The 19,089-nt window shown below is 49.0% G+C and overlaps 1 protein-coding gene across 8 annotated transcripts in view; it reads right to left on the bottom strand.

Moving 5' to 3' along the window:
• Nucleotides 1-17,167, bottom strand: part of PLEKHM1 (pleckstrin homology and RUN domain containing M1) — a 46,674-nt gene extending 29,507 nt beyond the window's left edge. For 2 of the 8 annotated variants that reach the window (XR_004972745.1, XM_036339437.1), the window contains exons 1-6: nucleotides 17,033-17,167; nucleotides 15,636-15,757; nucleotides 14,517-14,893; nucleotides 8,907-8,995; nucleotides 4,653-4,900; nucleotides 2,567-3,193 (exon numbers count right to left, since the gene is read on the bottom strand). Coding sequence is in view for 7 of the 8 variants with exons in the window: in XM_036339437.1 (XP_036195330.1) it covers nucleotides 2,567-3,193; nucleotides 4,653-4,900; nucleotides 8,907-8,954 (923 nt within the window). In the remaining variant the exon portion in view is untranslated. Of the gene's footprint in view, nucleotides 1-2,566; nucleotides 3,194-4,307; nucleotides 4,488-4,652; nucleotides 4,901-8,906; nucleotides 8,996-14,516; nucleotides 14,894-15,635; nucleotides 15,758-16,526; nucleotides 16,579-17,032 lie in introns of those variants that run through there. The other 6 variants (XM_036339438.1, XM_036339441.1, XM_036339439.1 and 3 more) reach the window with 6 other exon arrangements.
• Between the last annotated feature and the right edge of the window lie 1,922 nt (nucleotides 17,168-19,089).

Genomic DNA, 19,089 nt, shown 5'->3' with positions numbered 1-19,089 from the left:
TCAACTGAGCCACTCTGGCTGGGCTATTTGTCGATGTCCTGGTTTTACAACTTTAAGAGGTAGAAGCACAAGGTATTTGTGTGTAATTTTTAAGTTACGTTTAAGTAATATAAAAATAGCTTAAGTGAACTCTCAAGTGTTGGTGAGACTCTTTACCCTTAAAACATACACTCCAAGAAATGCCAGTTTCTGTGGATGTTCAAAGACTAACTTCCAGCCCAGCTCTAAGAAGGTTGCGTATGTGTTTGCACATCTGTGTGTTCAGTGTATGCTGGTTCCTCACACTAGTGTTGGTCTGTACATCCTGACCCTCTTCCCTTGAGTTAGTTCCCCATCATAACCACACAGGGTAGATGGCCACTGGCTCAATGACCTTAAGCTGGAATTTTCCAATCACAAGATTCATGCAAGATAAAGAAAGGACACGTGACAGAGAGACGGCTGGCTGGTCTGTGGGAGGAGGGAGAGGCAACAAAGGACTGAGGCATGTGAATGAGCCCAGTCATGCCACAGGCCCAGCCGTGTGGGGCAGGGCCTGCTCCTTTCCGACATGTTCTAGCTCAAGCCTTCCGTTTGACATTTGAAAATTCTATCTCATGCGCTCAGTGCTCAGAAGCTCTTTCTGGTGCCTATCAGACACTCTTATATGCACAACTCACTCACAGGCATCTGATCTGATCCTCCACCAGCCCTCTGAGGCAATCTCCACTTTATTAATTTTTTTAAATATATTTTTATTGATTTTAAGAGAGGAAGGGAGGGGAGAGAGAGATGGGTACATCAATGATGAGAGAGAATCATTGATTGGCTGCCTCCTGCACGCCCCACAGTGGGGATCGAGCCCGCAACCCAGGCATGTGCCCTTGACCGGAATCAAACCCGGGACCCTTCAGTCCGTAGGCCAACGCTCTATCCACTGAGCCAAACCAGCTAGGGCCACAATCTGCATTTTAAAGATGAAAAAACAGAACCTCAAAAAGAGCCAGCAACTTGCCTGACATTACTGGACTAGTACGTGGTAGAACGGGGCTTGAAACGAGATCTGCTCCACGCCAGTCCGTACCACCACCCCAAACTGGTACAATTCCCACACCAGGTGGCATCCCTCTAAAGACCTGAACCAAAGGTGGGACAGCAGGAATGAAAAAGAAGGTCCTAAACACTGATGGAACATGGATCCAACTGAAGAAAATGGTTAATAAAAAGGTTACCATTTGTTACCTATTAGATGAGCAAACATCCAAAAGTTTGATAATACCTTCTGTTGGTAAGGCTAATAGAGTGTAAACGGGCAATATCCATGAAATGACAAATTCATCTATCCTTTGACTCAGTAATTTTGCTTCTGAGAATTTACTGAGCAGAGATAACTGCAGAGAAATAAAAAACTACACACGCAAGGTTACTTATAAAACACTGAACTCCGATGTCCACTACATACAGGGCTAATTAAATAAACTAAGGCACTTTCAGACAATGAAAACATATGCCACAGGGGAAATAAAAAGAAACTGATATGAAAAGATCTCCTCCAAAACAAGGTGTATAATAGTGTATTTATACCAGCTTTTGGAAGAGGTGGGAGAATAAGAAATACAATTTTAAAATCTGCATATGCATATTTGTTACAGATGTATTTAAAAACACTGGAAGACTAAACAAGAAAATAATTATGGTTATAGGGGTGGGAAACACTTTTTAGATTTTTTTTTTAACCATAAAAATAGACTATTATTCAAAAATTAATGTTAAAAAGCCTGAATGAAGAAGGCTCTGCTCTGGCCAATGTGGCTCATTTGGTTGAGCACTGTGCCATGCAACAAGAGGTCAAAGGTTCAATTCCCAGTCAGGGCACATGCCCCAGTTGCAGGCTTAATCCCCACTAGGGGGCATGCAAGAAGCAGCTGATAGATGTTTCTCATTGATATTTCTCTCCCTACCTCTCTGAAATCAAAATACTTTTTAAATAAAAATAAATAAAATTAATAAAAACACATTAAAAAAAAAAAAGAAGACGGCGGCTCTGCCCAGGTTCCCTTCTCTAGTCAAAGTCGTCGCTCCACAGCTCCACATTCCTTTTCCACAGCTGGGCTTGGCCCTGTTTGTCTACCACCTCCTCCAGGCAGCATTCAGGTTTGTATCCTCTGGGAGGTCACAGAAGACCATCCTTTTGCATCATGCTTCACTGTATTTTTTGGAAGTTGTAAATATAGCCTTGAACTATTAGTTTCCTTCTCTCTAGATAGTGTAAAATACTGTTGTCTTTTCTGAGTCCCAGAGAGATGAAATAACTTGTCAAAGGTCACCCAGGACAGAGCTGGATTGAACCAGCCCTGAGCGCTGTCTAAATCCATTTCCTCACTGCCCCCATTTTGCTCCAGTTACAGCTCCCAGCAACCTCGGTCCCTGAGGAAGAGAGAGGTTCCCTTTGCCTTTCCTTATGCCCTAACAGAGTTCAGTGTGCAGTGACAGGCAATCACATGCTAGAGGAAGGGAGGGGAGGAGGAAGGGAAAGAGGAAGAGAAGAAGGAAGGAAGCAGAGAGAGAGGGAAGGCGTGGTACTCACTCCTGCAGAGACGGGTCTGAGTCATCCGCATTTGCTGTCCCCAGGTCTGAGTCGTAGGACATGGGCTCCTCAGAGTGGTCTGGACTCTTGGAGCCGTTCTCCGGGAGTAGGAGGCTATCAGAGTTGAGGCTGCAGGATAGCTGGGACGAACTGGCCGTGTCCAGGCTGAGGGAGGAGGCAGTGAGCTGCCTGTTCCGTTGGATCTTATGGCCCGAGTGCTGGACTTCGATGTCCTCTGAGCCCGAGGAATGGGAGATGGAATCCAGAGACTCCTTCCGCTGTAGTTCTGTCCCCGAGGTAGTGACAGGGTCGAGCTCAGAGAATGGGCAAAGCCCAGAGAGGGCCAGCGGGGTGAGCGTCCACTCGTTCAGGATGGAGGACTTGTAGGAGAGTTCGAAGGACAAGGATGTCAGTCCCTGCAGGAAGCTGAGGAGGAACTCGCTCTCCTCGGGGTCTCGGAGCAGGGCGGAGGGCTGGTAGTACTCGCACAGGCGGGCTGGCTCCTGCAGCAGCAGCTTCAGGTAGCACTCCATCAGGCCGTCGTTGAGGGCCAGCCGCAGCCAGGCCCGGCAGCGGCCCACGTCCGTGCTGACAAAGACCAGGTGCTCCAAGTCCGAGATGGTGTGCCTGGGAAGGGGGAGAACAGGATTATGTCAAGAAAGGACTTTGAATCATGGAGATGTCGTTTTATACACTGGTTGGCAGGAGCCATACTAATGACACAGGGAAAGACATGGTCCCTGTCCTCCGTCCAGGTAACTCGCTTTCCAGGTCACACCTCCTGTTAGTAGAGCTGGGGTGGGAACTGAGTGATCCTTTTCGGGTTGGAGTGAAAATAATGCCATAGAATGGGCAGTTTCTGAGCTGGGCCTTGTGGGATTTCAAGAGGGAAAGATAGGAGGACCTCGTAGGCACATGAAACTAACAGAAGTAAAGGCGTAAAGGGAAGGGAAGCCACAGAGCTGTAACAGGAGTGGGGAGCACTGCCATTACAATGTGGGGAGGAGTGGGTGATCTGGTGGCAGAGCCAGGTAATGCAGGTTTTTGAGAATCCAACTGGTGAGGCAGAGTGGGGCAACGGTCCCCACACTTGGCTGTGCCTCAGAATCACCTGGGAACTTGGTCACGATGCAGATTCTGGGGCCTCCACCGAGTGAACCAGGCTCCAGGCTAGCATTTGGGAGCCTGTGGGCTATAGGTTTTTGCACAGAAAGGTGACTTGACCTCAGCTATAGACTTTAGGGTGGGTTGCTCTGGATAAGATCAGATCCAGGTATACCAAACTCAGTTCCTGAACGCCTCGATCTGATTAAATGCTCGCTTCTGACTACCACAGTCCCCTGCTCATGTCCTCTTCATAGGAGGACAGACCATGCTCTATAGGACGCAGTGACTGGCTCCGGTTCGCTTAAGCTCAGTAAATGTCAAGAAAGGACAGAAAGAAATAAGGGGGACAATGAGAAAGCCATTGTCACCCAGGAGTGAGGTAAGAACCTGAGACAGGCAGTGGCAGTAGGCATGGGAAGGAAGACTGGAGACTGACAAAGCACCACTGGGCTGAAGGTGGCATTTAATAGCCCTTAGAGGCACAGTGCCAGCTGCTTGCTCCGAAGTCCAGGCAGTTAGGGGCAGGGCCACAAAGACAAGTGTCTCAGAGGAAATATTCAGATGCTCTTCCTGGATTCCACTCTTTTACAACAAACTACCTATGCCATGTTAGGAGTAAATACTTAGCACACACATGTTCAAGCGTTCTAAGGCGAGGTCAGCAAACTTCTGTGAAGGGTCAGGTAGTAAAGATTTTAGGCTTTGCAGGCCACATCACCTCTGATGCAGCCACCGAACTCTGCAAGGTGTGGCCAAAAGACGGCACCTGCTGCAGGTGACCAGCCAGGGGCTCGAAGCAGTGCCAGGCTGTTGCCTGAGGAAGGAGGGGCTAATGAGGCTTGGTCAGACAATATCCCCCACCTCAACCACCCATGTTCTAGACACAGGAGCGGCTGCTGCTTTCCCACAAAGCTGAAGAGCCCCATGTCCCACCCCCAAAAGCTCCTTCCCAATGCAAAACCGCCTGGGCTGGTCTCACTTGTGGGTGATGGCCTTCAGGAGGGGCCAGAAGACAGGCTGAGGCAGAGGCTTCTGGTAGGCACTCTTCTTCCTTTTTCCCCCGGCCTCCGCTCGGACGTGCTTGGCGTGCAGGCCGTGGATAAACACGGCCTCCAGGGCGCTGCACATGGTGTTGGCATCTCCGTCTTCACTGGTGACCACTGTGTCCGAGGATGCATACTGCTTCTGCAACGCCTTCATGGATCCCACTAGCTTCTTCTTGATGACCTGGGCGGGGTCAGACGTAACACAGGCCTTTAGAATATCCTGTGGTGACCCCTGGAATGTAACTCTGCCTGTCACAAAATACATGCACAACTACACATGCACACACCTGTATGTATGTATCTGTATGTGCCTTCTGCAAAACTAGCACATGCCAATTATAGAAAATAAAGATAAAGCATACAGAAGGAAAATCACACACACCATCCAGAGATACTGTTATTATTTTTTGCAAATATTTGTGTATTTTTTTACAGAATAGTTTGATTTTTAGAGAGAGAGGAAGAGAGAGAGAAACATCAATGTGAGAGTGCAACATCAATCAGCTGCACGATCCCTACCAGGGATCGAGCCCGAAACCCAGGCATGTGCCCTTGACCGGGAATTGAACCGGCAACCTCCTGATGCATGGGACGACCCCTAACCAACTGAGCCACACTGGCCAGGGCTCTTCTGTTTTTTAAACCAAGTGTCAATAAACTGATAGCCATATAAACCTTATGTTAAGCATTGGCTCCATCATTATAATGGCGATGGGACTAGGGTAAATCCATCTAGGACAAAGGTGAGGTGTTCCACCTTAGTTACGTGACCAAGATTCCACACAGAATCAAGAAGCTAAGAGGCAACAAGTGCTGCTTCAGAACAATAAAAAGACCAACAAACAGGAGTATGGTCTACATTCAGAAAAATCAGGTTTAGTCTCAGCTGTCAGTCACCAGCTGGAGCACCTCAGACATTTCACCTAACCTCTCTGAGCCTCACTTTCCTCACCTGTTAAATGGAAAGAATACTTCCTGATCTGCAGCATGGGGGGATTCCTCTTTTCACTCAACCTTGTGTCCTTAATAAATGTTTGTTAAATGAATAAATTACAAAATATACAAGTCTTCTGGAAATACAGAGTAAAAAGAGTTCTGTCAAAATAGAAATATATCAAAATTACCCAAGTAGCCTGGCCAGCATGGCTCAGTGGTTGAGCCTTAACCTATGAACTAGAAGGTCATGGTTCTATTTCCAGTCAGGGCACATGCCTGGGTTGCGGCAGCTCAATCCCCAGTATGGGACGTGCAGGAGGCAGCCAATCAATGATTCCCTCCCATTATTGATGTTTCTATCTCCCCCCATCTCCCTTCCTCTCTAAAATATATATATATTTAAAAATTACACAATTATTTGGAAAAGGACTGGAAGGGATTGCAAAAAAACTGGTTTGAATCATTAGGTGATAGGATTCTGGATAAATATTATATTGTTTGTTAAATGTTCCTTTTTTATAACAACGTTCATGAGACGTAATTTACATAGCATAAAATACTCTCATTTAAAGTATACAGTTCAATGGTTTTTAGCATATTCACAGAATTGTGCAACCATGGCCGCTATCTAATTTTAGAACATTTTCATTGCCCTAAACGGAAATACTGTACCCACTGGCAGTCACTCCCTACTTTCTTCCCCCAAACCTTGGCAACCGCTAGTCTCCTTTCTGTCTCTATGGAGTTGCCTGTTCTGGGCATTTCATATAAATGGAATCAGACAATAGGCAGCCTTTTGTGTCTGGCTTCTTTCATTTTACTAGTAGCATGTTTTCTTTCATTTTAGCTTCTTTTCCTCTAGGTTGTAGCATTCTTCATGCATCAGTACTCATTCATTTTTAATGCCAACTAGTATTCCATTGCATGGATGTACCACATTTTACTTATCCACTCATAGTTAATAGACGTGTGGGTTGTTCCCACCTTTTGGCTACAATGCTGCTATTGTGGACGAAAGGGCCACATGCTAACCTGACAAGCTCAGGGAAGGCCTGCATGGCAGTCTTGCAAACTCTAAGACCTAAAGTAACCACAAAGGATGGTCTGAAATTAAACTTTAACTGAAAGCAGTTATGGTGAGTAGTCACTTCCTAGGCCATTATTTTCCCTGACAAGGTCAATCTTTTCTTTAACTGAGTTTATTGTCTTTTTGCTTCTACGATAACATGTCATTAAAATGTCAGGGTAGCTTGTAACTTCCCTTTTTCTGGATCCCTCAGGGCACAACAAATGGCACCAAGGCAGAAACCATAAATTCTCTCATTGTTATTATTATCGAGCTAATTGTTGATTGTTAACTATCCTGTACCCACCTAAGTAATGTGTCTATCATTTTACTTTTTATCCAAACCCAGAGGTCCCCCACCTCTCTAATCTATCACCAATGGATTCCATGTAACCCACCTTTGATTGCAATGCATAAAAATAGATGAAAAACCACCACTCTCTGGAGCATTATCCCAATCCATTGAGATTCTACTTCCCGGCAACTGCCAACAGTTAGGTTCAAATAAACTCACAAAAATTCTTTACCAGGCTTGAATGTTTTTACATTAACACTATGAACATTTACCCACAATGTTAGGGGCAAAAACAGAATATTGGGGACTAGCTATAGTTATAAGAAATACCGTGATTGCCTTGATCTGATTAAAGAAAGGACATTCTACCACGGCTGGGAGTTGTACGCCCCTGGGACCTGGGAGTCAACCTTGGAATTCCTTTCATTCTCATTCAAGAACTATTATCATGGAAATATTAACAACCTCATTGCCCAAACAATGGCGTCCTGCCCCAGCCCCCATTGCCTACTTCCCCTTGCCTGTAATTCCTACTTCCCCATGTAATCTTTGTCCTACCCAACATAAGCAGCTGGCTTATGGAGGGGGAGGGTTGGAGAGCAGATTTTTGTGGCTGACCTGCTGCTCTCCCATACTACCCGCATTACTGGAATAAATGCTCATACATGATTTAACCCTTCTCTACTTAATTGGCTCAAGTAGTGACAGACAGCCCAGACCCACTGGTTGTCCAGTTTCAACAAGTTTTTGTGTAGACATATGTCATATGTTTTCAATTCTCATGTACCTAGGAGTGGAATTGCTGGGTCCTATGGTGCACTATGTTTAACTTCTTGAGGAACTATCAAACTGTTTCCCACAATGGCTGCACCATTTTACATTCCAACTAGCAATGTATGAGGGTTCCAATTTCTCCTTAACCCCACCAACACTTATTATTGTCTGCCATTTTGGTTGTAGCCATCATAAGGGGTGTGAAGAACTATCTCATTATGGCTTCAATTTGCATTTATCTAATCTATAATAATAAAAGCGTAATATGCTAATTAGACTGGACAGCCAAACAACCTTCCAGACATCCTTCTGGATGAAGCCAGGGCTGCAAGGGCCGAGGCAGCCACAGTGGCTATGAGGGCCAAGACAAGCTGCTGCGGCTGTGAGGGCTGAGCCCCTTGCACGAATTTCGTGCATCGAGCCTCTAGTCCTATATAATAAAACCCTAATATGCAAATCAACCGAATGATGGAACTGGTCACTATGACGTGCACTGACCTCCAGGGGGCAGACACTCCACACAGGAACTGCCCCCTGGTGGTCAGTGAGCTCCCACAGGGGGAGCACTGCTCAGCCAGAAGCCAGGCTCATGGCTGGCAAACGCTGTGACGGTGGTGGGAGCCTTTCCTGCCTCTACTGCAGGAGGGTGGTAAGGAGCAAGGGGTCCCGGACTGCGAGAGGGATGTCTGACTGTGGCTTAGGCTCGATCCCTCCAGATATCCCTCGAGGGGTCCCAGACTGGGAGAAGGTGCAGGCCAGGCTGAGGGCCCCCCTTCTCCTGCACAAATTTCGTGCACCAGACCTCTAGTGTCTAATAATGGTGAGCATCTTTTCATGTACTTACTGGCCACTTATATATCTTCTTTGGAGAAATCCTTCATTTTCAGGTAACCTTTATTAAATTCCAACTGTTTTTTGGTAAATTCTCATTTTATCACCAATAAGATGGTCTAGAAAGAGCAGGACTTCCTTAGAGCTTGCTTCTGCTATAACTTTTTTCTCAGCCTGAGGCCTCTCTTTCCAGACAGTGTCCATACATTTCAAAGTGAGGAAAGCCAATGAAATGGCTGTTCTGTGCACCTCCTTCCCCACTCTTGATCCTCCGTTGTCACCTACCGAGATGGCATCCCGGGGGTCCACTCCATTCTCCACCACTGACAGCATTTCCACTCAGGCAGCAGCTCCCAGGAAAAACCACATGACACCTGTTGAGACAGATGGTGGCCAGGTGAGCAAGCTCCCAACTCACCACCCCCAGCCAATCCCTAGGCCCCCAAGCAGCCAGCAGGAGTTCAGCCCATTCTACTGCAACTGAAAGAAAGGCCTCTGAATACAAAAGTAAAAAATTGAAAGTGGGTTTTAAGGAAGGAAACAAGGAAGGAAAAAGTCTGAGGGCCTGGATCTTGGGAGGGAAGGAGCCCTGTGTGCCAGGGATGGGCCTACCCAAGGAGTGGGTGGAAAGTACCCTTAACGCCACACCAAACGCTGGCACAGACGCAGGGAATGAAAGGCTGACGATTTATATACAGAGCTGAGGGTGCAGGGGACACTGCAGCTGTCTGTGCAAAGAACCTGCAGGGACCAGGAAGCAGGCCTCACAGGTCAGTCAAGGCCAGGGCCTTGCATTCACCCACTCTGACTCCTGTCTCAGTCTGGTGTCTGCCGCCCAACAGTGAACAGTGTAAGTGAAACTGTTGTAGGCAGTTAGACAAGAGCAGAGCAAGAACAAAGGGTCAGGTACAGAAAGTCACCAGGGTGGAAAGCCCCAGGTGCCCAGCAGTGGACAATCAACTGTAGGGTGGGGCCTTGTTCCCAGGGTGACTTTTCCTCCCCTGGCATATCGCTGGTCATGAGGCTTGGACCCCTGACCTTTCCTCCCTAGAGATAACATCTAGGCCTCAAGTGTGTTTCAGCTCCAGGCCCAGATAAGCAGCAAAACCAGCCACGGCTGACATTAGGACCAGCTGCATTGAATAATGACCCCCTGCCCTGCTGCCGGCCAATCATCCTGAATGGACACACCTGGAAGACTACTGCATGTTCTACTGAGATCTTCCCCTGGGACCTCCCCTAAAATCTCCACCCTTAAAACCCTTAGGACGGAGGACCCAGCGCATTCTCCCTCCCAGGAGCAGGCCCAGAGCTTTCCCTTCCAACCTCACCCCCTCAGCAGGTTCCCATTAGCTTTCTCACTCCCAATCTCCAAGGCCCTTCCTTTACCTCCATAACTTGTTTCCTAAGCCCATTTCTTCCAGGAATTACTTTTTCTACCTCTGTTATTTACCCAATAAATGTTCTCTTACAGTTTGGGTCTTGCTTTGTATTCTTTCCTAGCCAGAACCCAAATGTCAAGGTTGTTGAAACCAGGTATGATCTAACCCCACTGCTCCTAGCACTGCCTACAACAAAACAGCTTCAAAAGGGAGACTCTCTTGTTACACATCTGCTTCTCCTTTGGGCTGCGAAAGTCAAGCTTGAGTATCACAGGGACTTGAGTAAAGTGGAACAACACGGGTTCTGTGGACGGACAGGGCCACATGCTGACCTGACAAGCCCAGGGAAGGCCTGCGTGGGGCGGCCTTGCAAATTCAGAGGCCTACAGTCACCACAAAAGATGGTCTGAAATTAAAACTTCTTTAAAAAGCAATTTATGGAAGTAGACACATCTTCTCTGACAAAAGCCAACCTTTAACTGAGCCTGTCATTGTCTTTTGCATCTACATCAAGCATGTCAAACTCACTGCCTGCAAGCCGTGAGTTTGACATGCTTGATCTACTAGTACAGCGGTTCTCAACCTGTGGGTCGTGACCCCTTTGGCTGCCGAAGGACCCTTACACAGGGGTCGCCTAAGACCATCCTGCATATCAGATATTTACATTACGATTCATAACAGTAGCAACATTACAGTTATGAAGTAGCAACAAAAATAATTTTATGGTTGGGTCACAACATGAGGAACTGTATTTAAAGGGCCAGAAGGTTGAGAACCATTGTACTAGTACATTAACATACCTTTGGAATGTCAGGGTAACTTTTCATTTTTCAAATCCCTCAGGGCACAACCAATGGATCAGATTAGAGACTACAAATCCTCTCCTTGTTATTGTTATTTTTATCATGTTAATTGTTGACTATCCTGTCCCCACCTATGTAAAAGATGTATCATTTACTTTTGATCCAATCCCAGATAAAGTTTTGCTTTCTCCTGCTTCCCTAATCTATCACCAGTAACACACTTACATCTTCTGACTGTAATCTATATATATAAAATTCTAAGTGACCGTTTGACTATTCGACTGGTAGCTATGATGTGCACTGACCACCAGGGGGCAGACACTCTGACCAGTAGGTTAGCCTGCTACTGGGGTCCGGCCAATTGGGACTGGACGAGACTGGGCGGACATGCCCTGGAACCTTCTCACAGTCCCGCCCCAGCCCTGATCGTGCACTAGTGAGGTCCCAGATTTTGAGGGCGTAGGCCAGGCCAAGGGATCCGACCAGTGCACGAATTCGTGGACCGGGCCTCTAGTGTATAAAATAAGGTGCAAAACTGCCAGTCTCTGGAGCATTTTCTCAATCCCTTGAGATTGTGCTTCCTGGCAATTGTCGACAGTTTGGTTCAAATAAACTCACAAAAATTCTCTGTAGATTTGCATGTTTCTTATGTTGACAATTCTAATGTCAGTTTGCCATTAACCAGCTAGGCACACTGGGGCACTGTATCAGCCTCTCAAATGGAGAATATGACTGTGGAAAGAGAATATGTACCAAGGACAAATGGTATCTATAATCCCAGTGGATGTGGCCACCTGAATCTACAGGCAGAGAATGCCACTGTGTAAATGAATATGCACAAGTAGGCGGAATCAGTACACAGGAAAATCCCTCAGGCAGTTGGCTTCCTCCCAGGAGCAGTGACAGGGTGAAGTGGGGGTGGGAGTAGGAGCTGTGGTCTTAGTCTGAGGGGGCTGCTGGTTGGCCTGGCCCCACCCCAGCCACTTGGAAAGGCCAGGACCAAGCAGGCACATTCACATCTAAACAAATCTCTAGTGAGCACACAGCTGAGCTTGAGGGGACACCAAAAATAAAAGGTGATTGCTATCTCTGCTCCCCAAAACTCATGGCCTAAAGAAGTTCACAAAACCAAGGCCTGCTAAATGAGCTTTAGACCCTTTACATACATTGCCTCATTCTATTTCTCATAACCACTCTAGAAGGCTCTTGTATTACCACAATCTGACTGATAAGAAATAGAGGCTGTCCCAGATCAAGGAAATTCCCAAGATCCCAGAGCTGATATGGCAGACTACCCCAGGCAGGACAATGCCAACACCAGCTCAAGGGAAACCTCTAGACTCCTGGATGAGTGCAATCCCCTCCCTTCTGGAAGAGGCTGGTGTGAGCTACGGCTAAGGGTTGGGGGAAAGGGAGCAGGAGGAAAAAAGGGGCAATGAGGGATGGGGGGAGGAAGGCTCGTCAGCTGGTGGCCCTGGTGGAAAAGGCTCTAACTCAATCCTGGACTTGGCAGAGGTCAAACAGGGCCCAGAGCCAACCTCACTAAGTAAGGACATGCAGAGGGAGGGAGGTGTGCACGAGGGCGGCCCTGCAGAGCCAGCTCTAGTCAGGGTGCGACAGACCACCAGGAAGAACACTGGGCCTGGGCTGCAGCCCTGTCTGCCTGCCTCACCCTTCAACTCTATTCCTGCTCACAGGATCCTCAGGGCCCTCCCAGGAGACCGGCTCCACATTCTGGCCACCAGGGCGACAGGGAAAAGGGCATGTGCTGTGTGAGTCCCTCTGCAAACATGCCCGATCCTGGAGGCTGGGCTCCTTCTGGGCTATGTGGTATAGCCCCGCAGGCCAAGGCCAGGTTCTCTGGCTCCAAGACCCTGGGCTCCATCTAACCCCTTTCAGCAATTCCAGTGGCCCACGGCCTTCCCTCAGGCCTGCCTTCTACACAGAGCTTGGAGACCCCAAACTGACCTTCCCTCAGCCAGCCACAGGCCAGGCCCTTCAGGGCTCAGACCTCAACAATCTGAATCATAGCCTGGGCCCATTAAGACCTCATTAACTAATTAACTGAAAATACAAGAGTACTCATTGGAGGGAGGGAGGCTTATCAATAAGTGGATGCTCTGGCCAAGCAGAGGCCTACTAAAAACCAAAGTAGCCCTGCTGGCGTGGCTCAGTAGGTTAGAGCATCATCCTAACATGCCAAGGTTATGGGTTTGATCCCTAGTCAGGTCACATACAAAAATGAACCAATGAATGCATGAATAAGAGGAACAACAAACCAATGTTTCTCTCCCTCTCTCCCCGTTTCTCTTTCTTTCTTTCTTTCTTTCTTTCTTTCTTTCTTTCTTTCTTTCTTTCTTTCTCTCTCTCTTTCTCTCAAATCAATAATTTAAAAAAACAGCCCTAGCTGATTTGGCTTAGTGGATAGAGTGTTGGCCTGAGGACTGGGGGGTCCCAGGTTCAATTCCAGTCAAGGGCACATGCCTGGGTTGTGGGCTCAGTCCCCAGTGGGGGGCCTGCAGGAGGCAGCCAATCAATGATTCTCATCATGGATGTTTCTATCTCTCTTTTCCTCTCCCTTCCTCTCTGAAATCAATAAAAAATATTTTTAAAAAAGTAAATTGACACTAAGTAGTCAAAGCAGGTCAGATAAGAGATAAGTAACTGTTGCCTAAAACAAAGTGTCAGAAAAGCCACAAAAGGACATCAGCAAAGAAGAATCCAGGAGAAAAGCCACTGGACAATTTACAACATAGAACTGGGACTGTGGGGTTCGGGCCACAATTTAGGGCACAACTTTCATCGTAGGAAGGCAAAGAACCCTACCTATGGTGTGCGTTCCAGAATGCCTCACAGAGGCAGGACACCGGCTCAGAGGCAGGAACCAGACAACCTATGACCGAGAACTTGCTGGTGGAACCAGAACACGACTCGGGGTCTCTTGACAGCTGAGTCAGGGCTGCATCATCCTCCGGGTGGCCCAGCCCCAGTCTACGGGGCTTGTTTCACAGAACACCCTTCACTGACACTAACAACCAAACCAAAGGGAAGTGTGGCTCCAAGGAGACCTAGGCTGAAGGGAGTGTGGAGGGACCCTGAGCAGCACTACCAGAGGGTTCTTCAAACAGCACCAGTGGAGTTTAGCTGAAAAGGTGACTTTCTGACTTTTAGGAAACTCCAAACCCTCCTAAGTCTGCCTCTCCCCATAAGTACAAATCCACCCCGACATAGCTCTTCAAACTTCTCTTATCTCATTTAACTCCACAGCAGTCCTGGGAGAGGAGGGTTTTACAAAGAGCACTGAGGCTCAGTACAAACAGGCCCCAGGTAGGGAACAGCATTCGCTGGTTTCCTTATTCTAAATCCTGTGCCTGTCGCCAGACCAAACTGCCTCAGGTCTTTGGTCCGAAGAGTTTCAGGCAAACTTATTACTTACAGAGCCTTAAGAGGCACTCAGAAACTCCATTTATCAAATAAGGCTTAAAATCAACAGGAAACAATCTTGCTGAAAAGATCTGTAGCCCCAACCAATTGAGGCAGCCGAATTTCAGAGCCGTCCTTTCTTAAATGTTCCAACACGCAGTTAGGAAAGAATTGTTCTGGCTGTTTTTCTTCATTATGCTGCCTAGCCCTCTAAGTATGTGCAATTTCACTTCCTCCAGAAACCAAGGAAGAAAGAAAAGAGCAAAAATGGCTTACATGCGACTCACATTAAAAGAAGGAATGGATGACCGGCTTCACCACTTTAAAACACTCCATCCACCAGTAAACAGCAACCTCCTCTCCTTAGAGACTTCTCAGCCATTCCCAACAGCCTCCACTCGATGGCCTGAATCCAATCCTGTACCTGGCTGTTCAGAACAGCCTGGCGTTTAAGTCATTCAGCTCCTACAGTACCAATTGATGAGTCATGGTTTTCAGTTGGAAAAGAATGACAAAGTTATCTTCTGATTCAGAGAGGCAGCTGATCTTTCAGCCTTGTGAGCGATGAATGAGTAAACAGCATCTCCTTCCACCTGAAGAAAATTGGATTTCTGGTCCAGCAGGAGGGCGAGAAACTTCTAGCTTGTGATTCCCAGACCAAGGGCTATGTGTGAGGCCAGAAATTGAAGTCAGTTAACACTGGCTATCTTTTTTCCTCCCTCTTTCTTTCCATCCAGTCCCCCCACCCCACCCCACCCCCATATTCTTGTCCAATACCCTTAGGATTCTAGCAAGGGCCAAACTCTGAACAAATGAAAACAGGTACTTTGCCCAGTGCATTCACCATTACATTTCTAGTGCCTAGAACAGTGCATGGCACACAGTAGGGCTCAGAAAATACTTGCTGAGTCAACTGATGAATAAAATAAAGGCTCAGGGTGGGTATCTCCCTATCATAGACTGTGGAGAGTTGAAGTATACAACTCTTCAGAGGTGGGAACTCCTTCCATTAGACCAAGCTACCAACAGGCTGAAAACCATTCTGACCTATCACACCTTCATGGGGAGATATTGGAGGTAGAAGGGCATTCAATTTTCAAATGAACAAGACTACAAATGGCAAGGAAAAACAATGATTCTGTTTGGGGCCCTTTACAATTGCTGTCAACTGGCCAATCCTATGAAACCAGGTCACCATAATTTGGAGGGAACATGCACTCAAAAGCCCAGATTATATAGGCTGAACATGGGGCCTGGAGCCTCTGCCTGAGCTACTCTGAGACAACTAAGCTGTGTTCATAGGTAACCAAGGGGCCAAAAGTCAATGATGCAACCCCTGCAAAAAGAGGAAGTGATTCAACAGCCTCCATGCCCACCTAGGCCTCAGCCTCCCAGGACCCACTCACCTACACTCTTTACGACATGTAACATCTCCTCGGGCTCCCTATGTTCCCTGTGTTCAGTGTTGGGACTGGTCTGTTCTCAGCTCTGGTCCGGAGGAGCACTCTGTGAGGGTCCTCTCCAGTTGCTAGGACAACACACATGGACATGGTTCTGTCACCACAGCCAATCCTGCACAGCGGTACTTTCTAGGTTTCTTCAAGGCCAGAACACCAGCCAAAAGGAAGTGATGGCTTCGGTTGCCCCAGACTTAGTGAGCTGGATGGGTGGCCATTCCTCACCTACCAGGCATTTAAAAGATACCTACCATTCCAGGGGCCAGCACACATAATTTAATAATCCCTGGGACAGATACAGGGGACCAGATATCCCGGAAAAGCCACTGACCGAAGGAGGTGTATCTCTACTCCTCCATACTTATTTACATCTGAGGCCCTGCACGCACCAGGGAAGCTATTCAGTCTCTAACTGCCCGGCTGTTAGACTGAACAAGCACCTAGATTTGGCTGTAGAGGGGCAGCTGGTGGGGCCGCCAGGACACTCTAAGATCTCAGATTGAATTGGGGGCGGGGGGGAGGGGGTGCTGGGTCAAGGGAAGAATGGGTGGAGGGTTGGGGTGAAGACAACAGAAGTGAAAGGATATGGAGACCCCAGTTTAAACAAGATTTTGAGTGGGAGCGGTAGGAACTGAGGCAGCAAGAGTTGGGAGCGGTTTAGCAAAGACTTAGGGATGGAGGATGTCCTCAGGATGGCTGGAGATGGAAAGGAAGTATGATAGGCTAGGAAGTTAGGGGTTGAGTCTGTGCAGACAAGATACAGGCCTGGGACGGGGCTGTGACCAGAGTTTTCGAGAAGAAAGGGGTGAGCCCCAAGTTTACTTTGGTGGTGGGTCTTACGTGAGAGTGGGCAGAGGTGGTGTTTCGGAGGAGCAGGTCTTGGGAAGCTGAGCTGTACGGAGATTGGGGTAAGAAAGCGGACCCCGAAAAAGGCAACCAGAATGGTGGGTCTCAAGGTCTGCGCGGAGCATTAGGCTTGCCGAAGGGGTTGAGGGGTGAGGATGACATGTGTCAGCGGGAGCCGGAGGACTGCAGCCGCGATCGGGGCTGGGACTGGGCTAGAGTGGGGTCAAGGGTGAGACTGCACTTACGCAAGACGGGAGGTGAGGGGGTGGGGGAAGGGCTGGCGTCGGGTCCCGGTGGGAGAAGATGGAGGGGACTGGCCGCAGCGGCAGTGAGAGCCGGAGGAGGAAGCGGGGCGCGGGGTTTGGGCTGGGGAGGGTGAGGGCTCCGAAGCAGGGCGGTCTCAAGGCAACCGGGGGTTCGGGATCACGTCGAGGGCCGCTGGCCCATCGCCCGCTCGCGTCTACGGCCCGCCGCCCTCCACGCACCGCCGCCCAACTCACCAAAGGAAGTGGGGAGCGGGGCAGGGGGTACCCCCGGCCACCGCAGCCGCAGAAGCTCGCCCTGAACCCGCGGCCTCCAGTTACTGACAACAGCAAGCTGCGCCCTGGGCGCCTGACGCCATCACGTCGGCTCGACGTCCGGCCCCGCCCCCGGCCCGCGGAGCCTATCGCGGAGCCCGGAGGAGCGGGGGCGGGGCGGGGGCGGGGCTGGCGCTCCGGGGCGCCCAGGGTTCCCAGCCCCCGAGTGGCTCTAGGAGGCTCGGGGTCGGTGACCCGGCGGGTTCGGAGAGCCGAGGCCGGCGTCAGGCCGATCGCGTCCTCGCTGCCCGCTCCCCGCAGGGTCTGCGTCAGACTCTAGACTCGGCATCGGGGTGCCTGCCCCCTCGCGGCCTCAGCGCGGGGCTGCGTAGCGTTGGGGCTGCCGCTTGACCTCCTGCAGCGAAGGTTGCCCGCTTGTAACACGGGATCAATGACCGCTACCCCATTCTTGCCTTGCCAGGCCATCAGTGCAGCCCGCGGACAGGGCTCGGGGCCAAGGGGGAGCCTCCCGCCTGGAGGCGTTCAGGAAAAACACGGAGCCCACACCTTACTCTCGAAGGACGCGCCTCGAGAGCCCCCTTGGCATTCTCCTTTACCCAGCTCAGCAGCAGGGAGGCGCAAAGCTCAACGAGCCGTAGTTAAATCTGGTTTTCATCGTAGACGTGACGTTTCTCTTTCCAATGGATTCAAAACAAAAATAGCAGAGGTTGGACTGCGGCGCTTCAGACACTTGGCAGATGCAAGCATTGGTGTGACCAGGGATGCGGAGGTAGGGCTAGATGCGGGTCCAGGGAGTCAGTCCTTGTGGGTGGCTACAGGGCTGGTTGAGGATCAGGCCAGTTCTGGGAAGCAAGTTGCACTGACCTCTGTGGGCAGTGAGTGAGGGGAATGGGGGTGGGAGGTGAGAGAAGTGTTCCTGTGCTCCACGGCCCTTTCCTGGAATGAAGGGGTTCTCGCGTCTCTGAGAAGGCGAGGTTCCAGAGCCTGTTCCCACTTATAAAATCAGCTGTTGGGGTGTGATCCACGGTGCAACTCTCTCTCCGGGAGTGAAAACGCACATGCTCCCTAGCTTTTAGGCTAGGTGAGTGAGTGCTAAGTGCCTACACTATGGTTAATGGTTGAGCAGGAAGATTAGAAATAAAAACGTAGTAAAATGTGAGATGCTCTGCCCTAACCTAAGAGATGAGGGAGTCGGGGTTTTAATATTCGTGCTAAACAGAAGCTCCTGCTCTTTGCCAGGTAAAAACATGTGTCATTACCAGCCACCTGGAAGGTAAGTGTCTTTGTCACCCCCATGGTACAGATAAGAAAACAGGCTGGAGCGCACCAACTTGGGGGGCCCAAGGCTGCACAGCTCATAAATTCTCGCCCGGCTCTTTCTGAGTCTAGTTGGAGGGGTAGCGTATTCCCTCAGTAGGAGAGCAAGTGGGCCTGAGGGCCAGGAATGCTTAGGTTCGAACCCCAGCTCTACCCCGTACTGTTTTCTGGGTCTTCCTCAAACCGGGACCCAAGGCAATCCAATAAGCGTGGGGCGAAGACACTGCCACAGTGCCTGTATTTTTTCATAGGCCCCTTGAGTTAACACTGAAGATAGAAACTTCTCTTGATGTTCAAAAAAGAGAAGTCAGGTCACACCACCCGTGGCCCCTTAGCGCTAGGAAGAGGGGTCAGAGTGTGTGAATTCGTGGAAGTTTCAAAACCTCTCTGAGCCTCAGTTCCTCATCCGTAAATTGGGGAAGATATCGGCTGATGTGAGGATGACATGAGATCACATCCTCAGGAGAGTTTTTGGTCTGTAGCAAGCACTGAAGATGACTAGCTATTATTACGACAGTTCTGGCCCTTCTCACCTTCCCAAGCCAGTCACGTTCCTGCCTTTCACTGCTCTTCCGAGCACTGGAGGCAGATCCTTTCTGGTTTGAACCCCAGATAGGTCCTTACTTGCCATCAGATTGGAATCCTCAAACTAGTATTCATGCATCTCTCCCCATAGTGAATAGCTAGTTTTCTTCTGGTTT

Source organism: Myotis myotis, unplaced genomic scaffold, assembly GCF_014108235.1.
Source record: "Myotis myotis isolate mMyoMyo1 unplaced genomic scaffold, mMyoMyo1.p scaffold_m19_p_17, whole genome shotgun sequence".
In the NCBI taxonomy this organism is placed as follows: domain Eukaryota; kingdom Metazoa; phylum Chordata; class Mammalia; order Chiroptera; family Vespertilionidae; genus Myotis; species Myotis myotis.
This window is presented reverse-complemented; position numbering and strand designations above follow the sequence as displayed.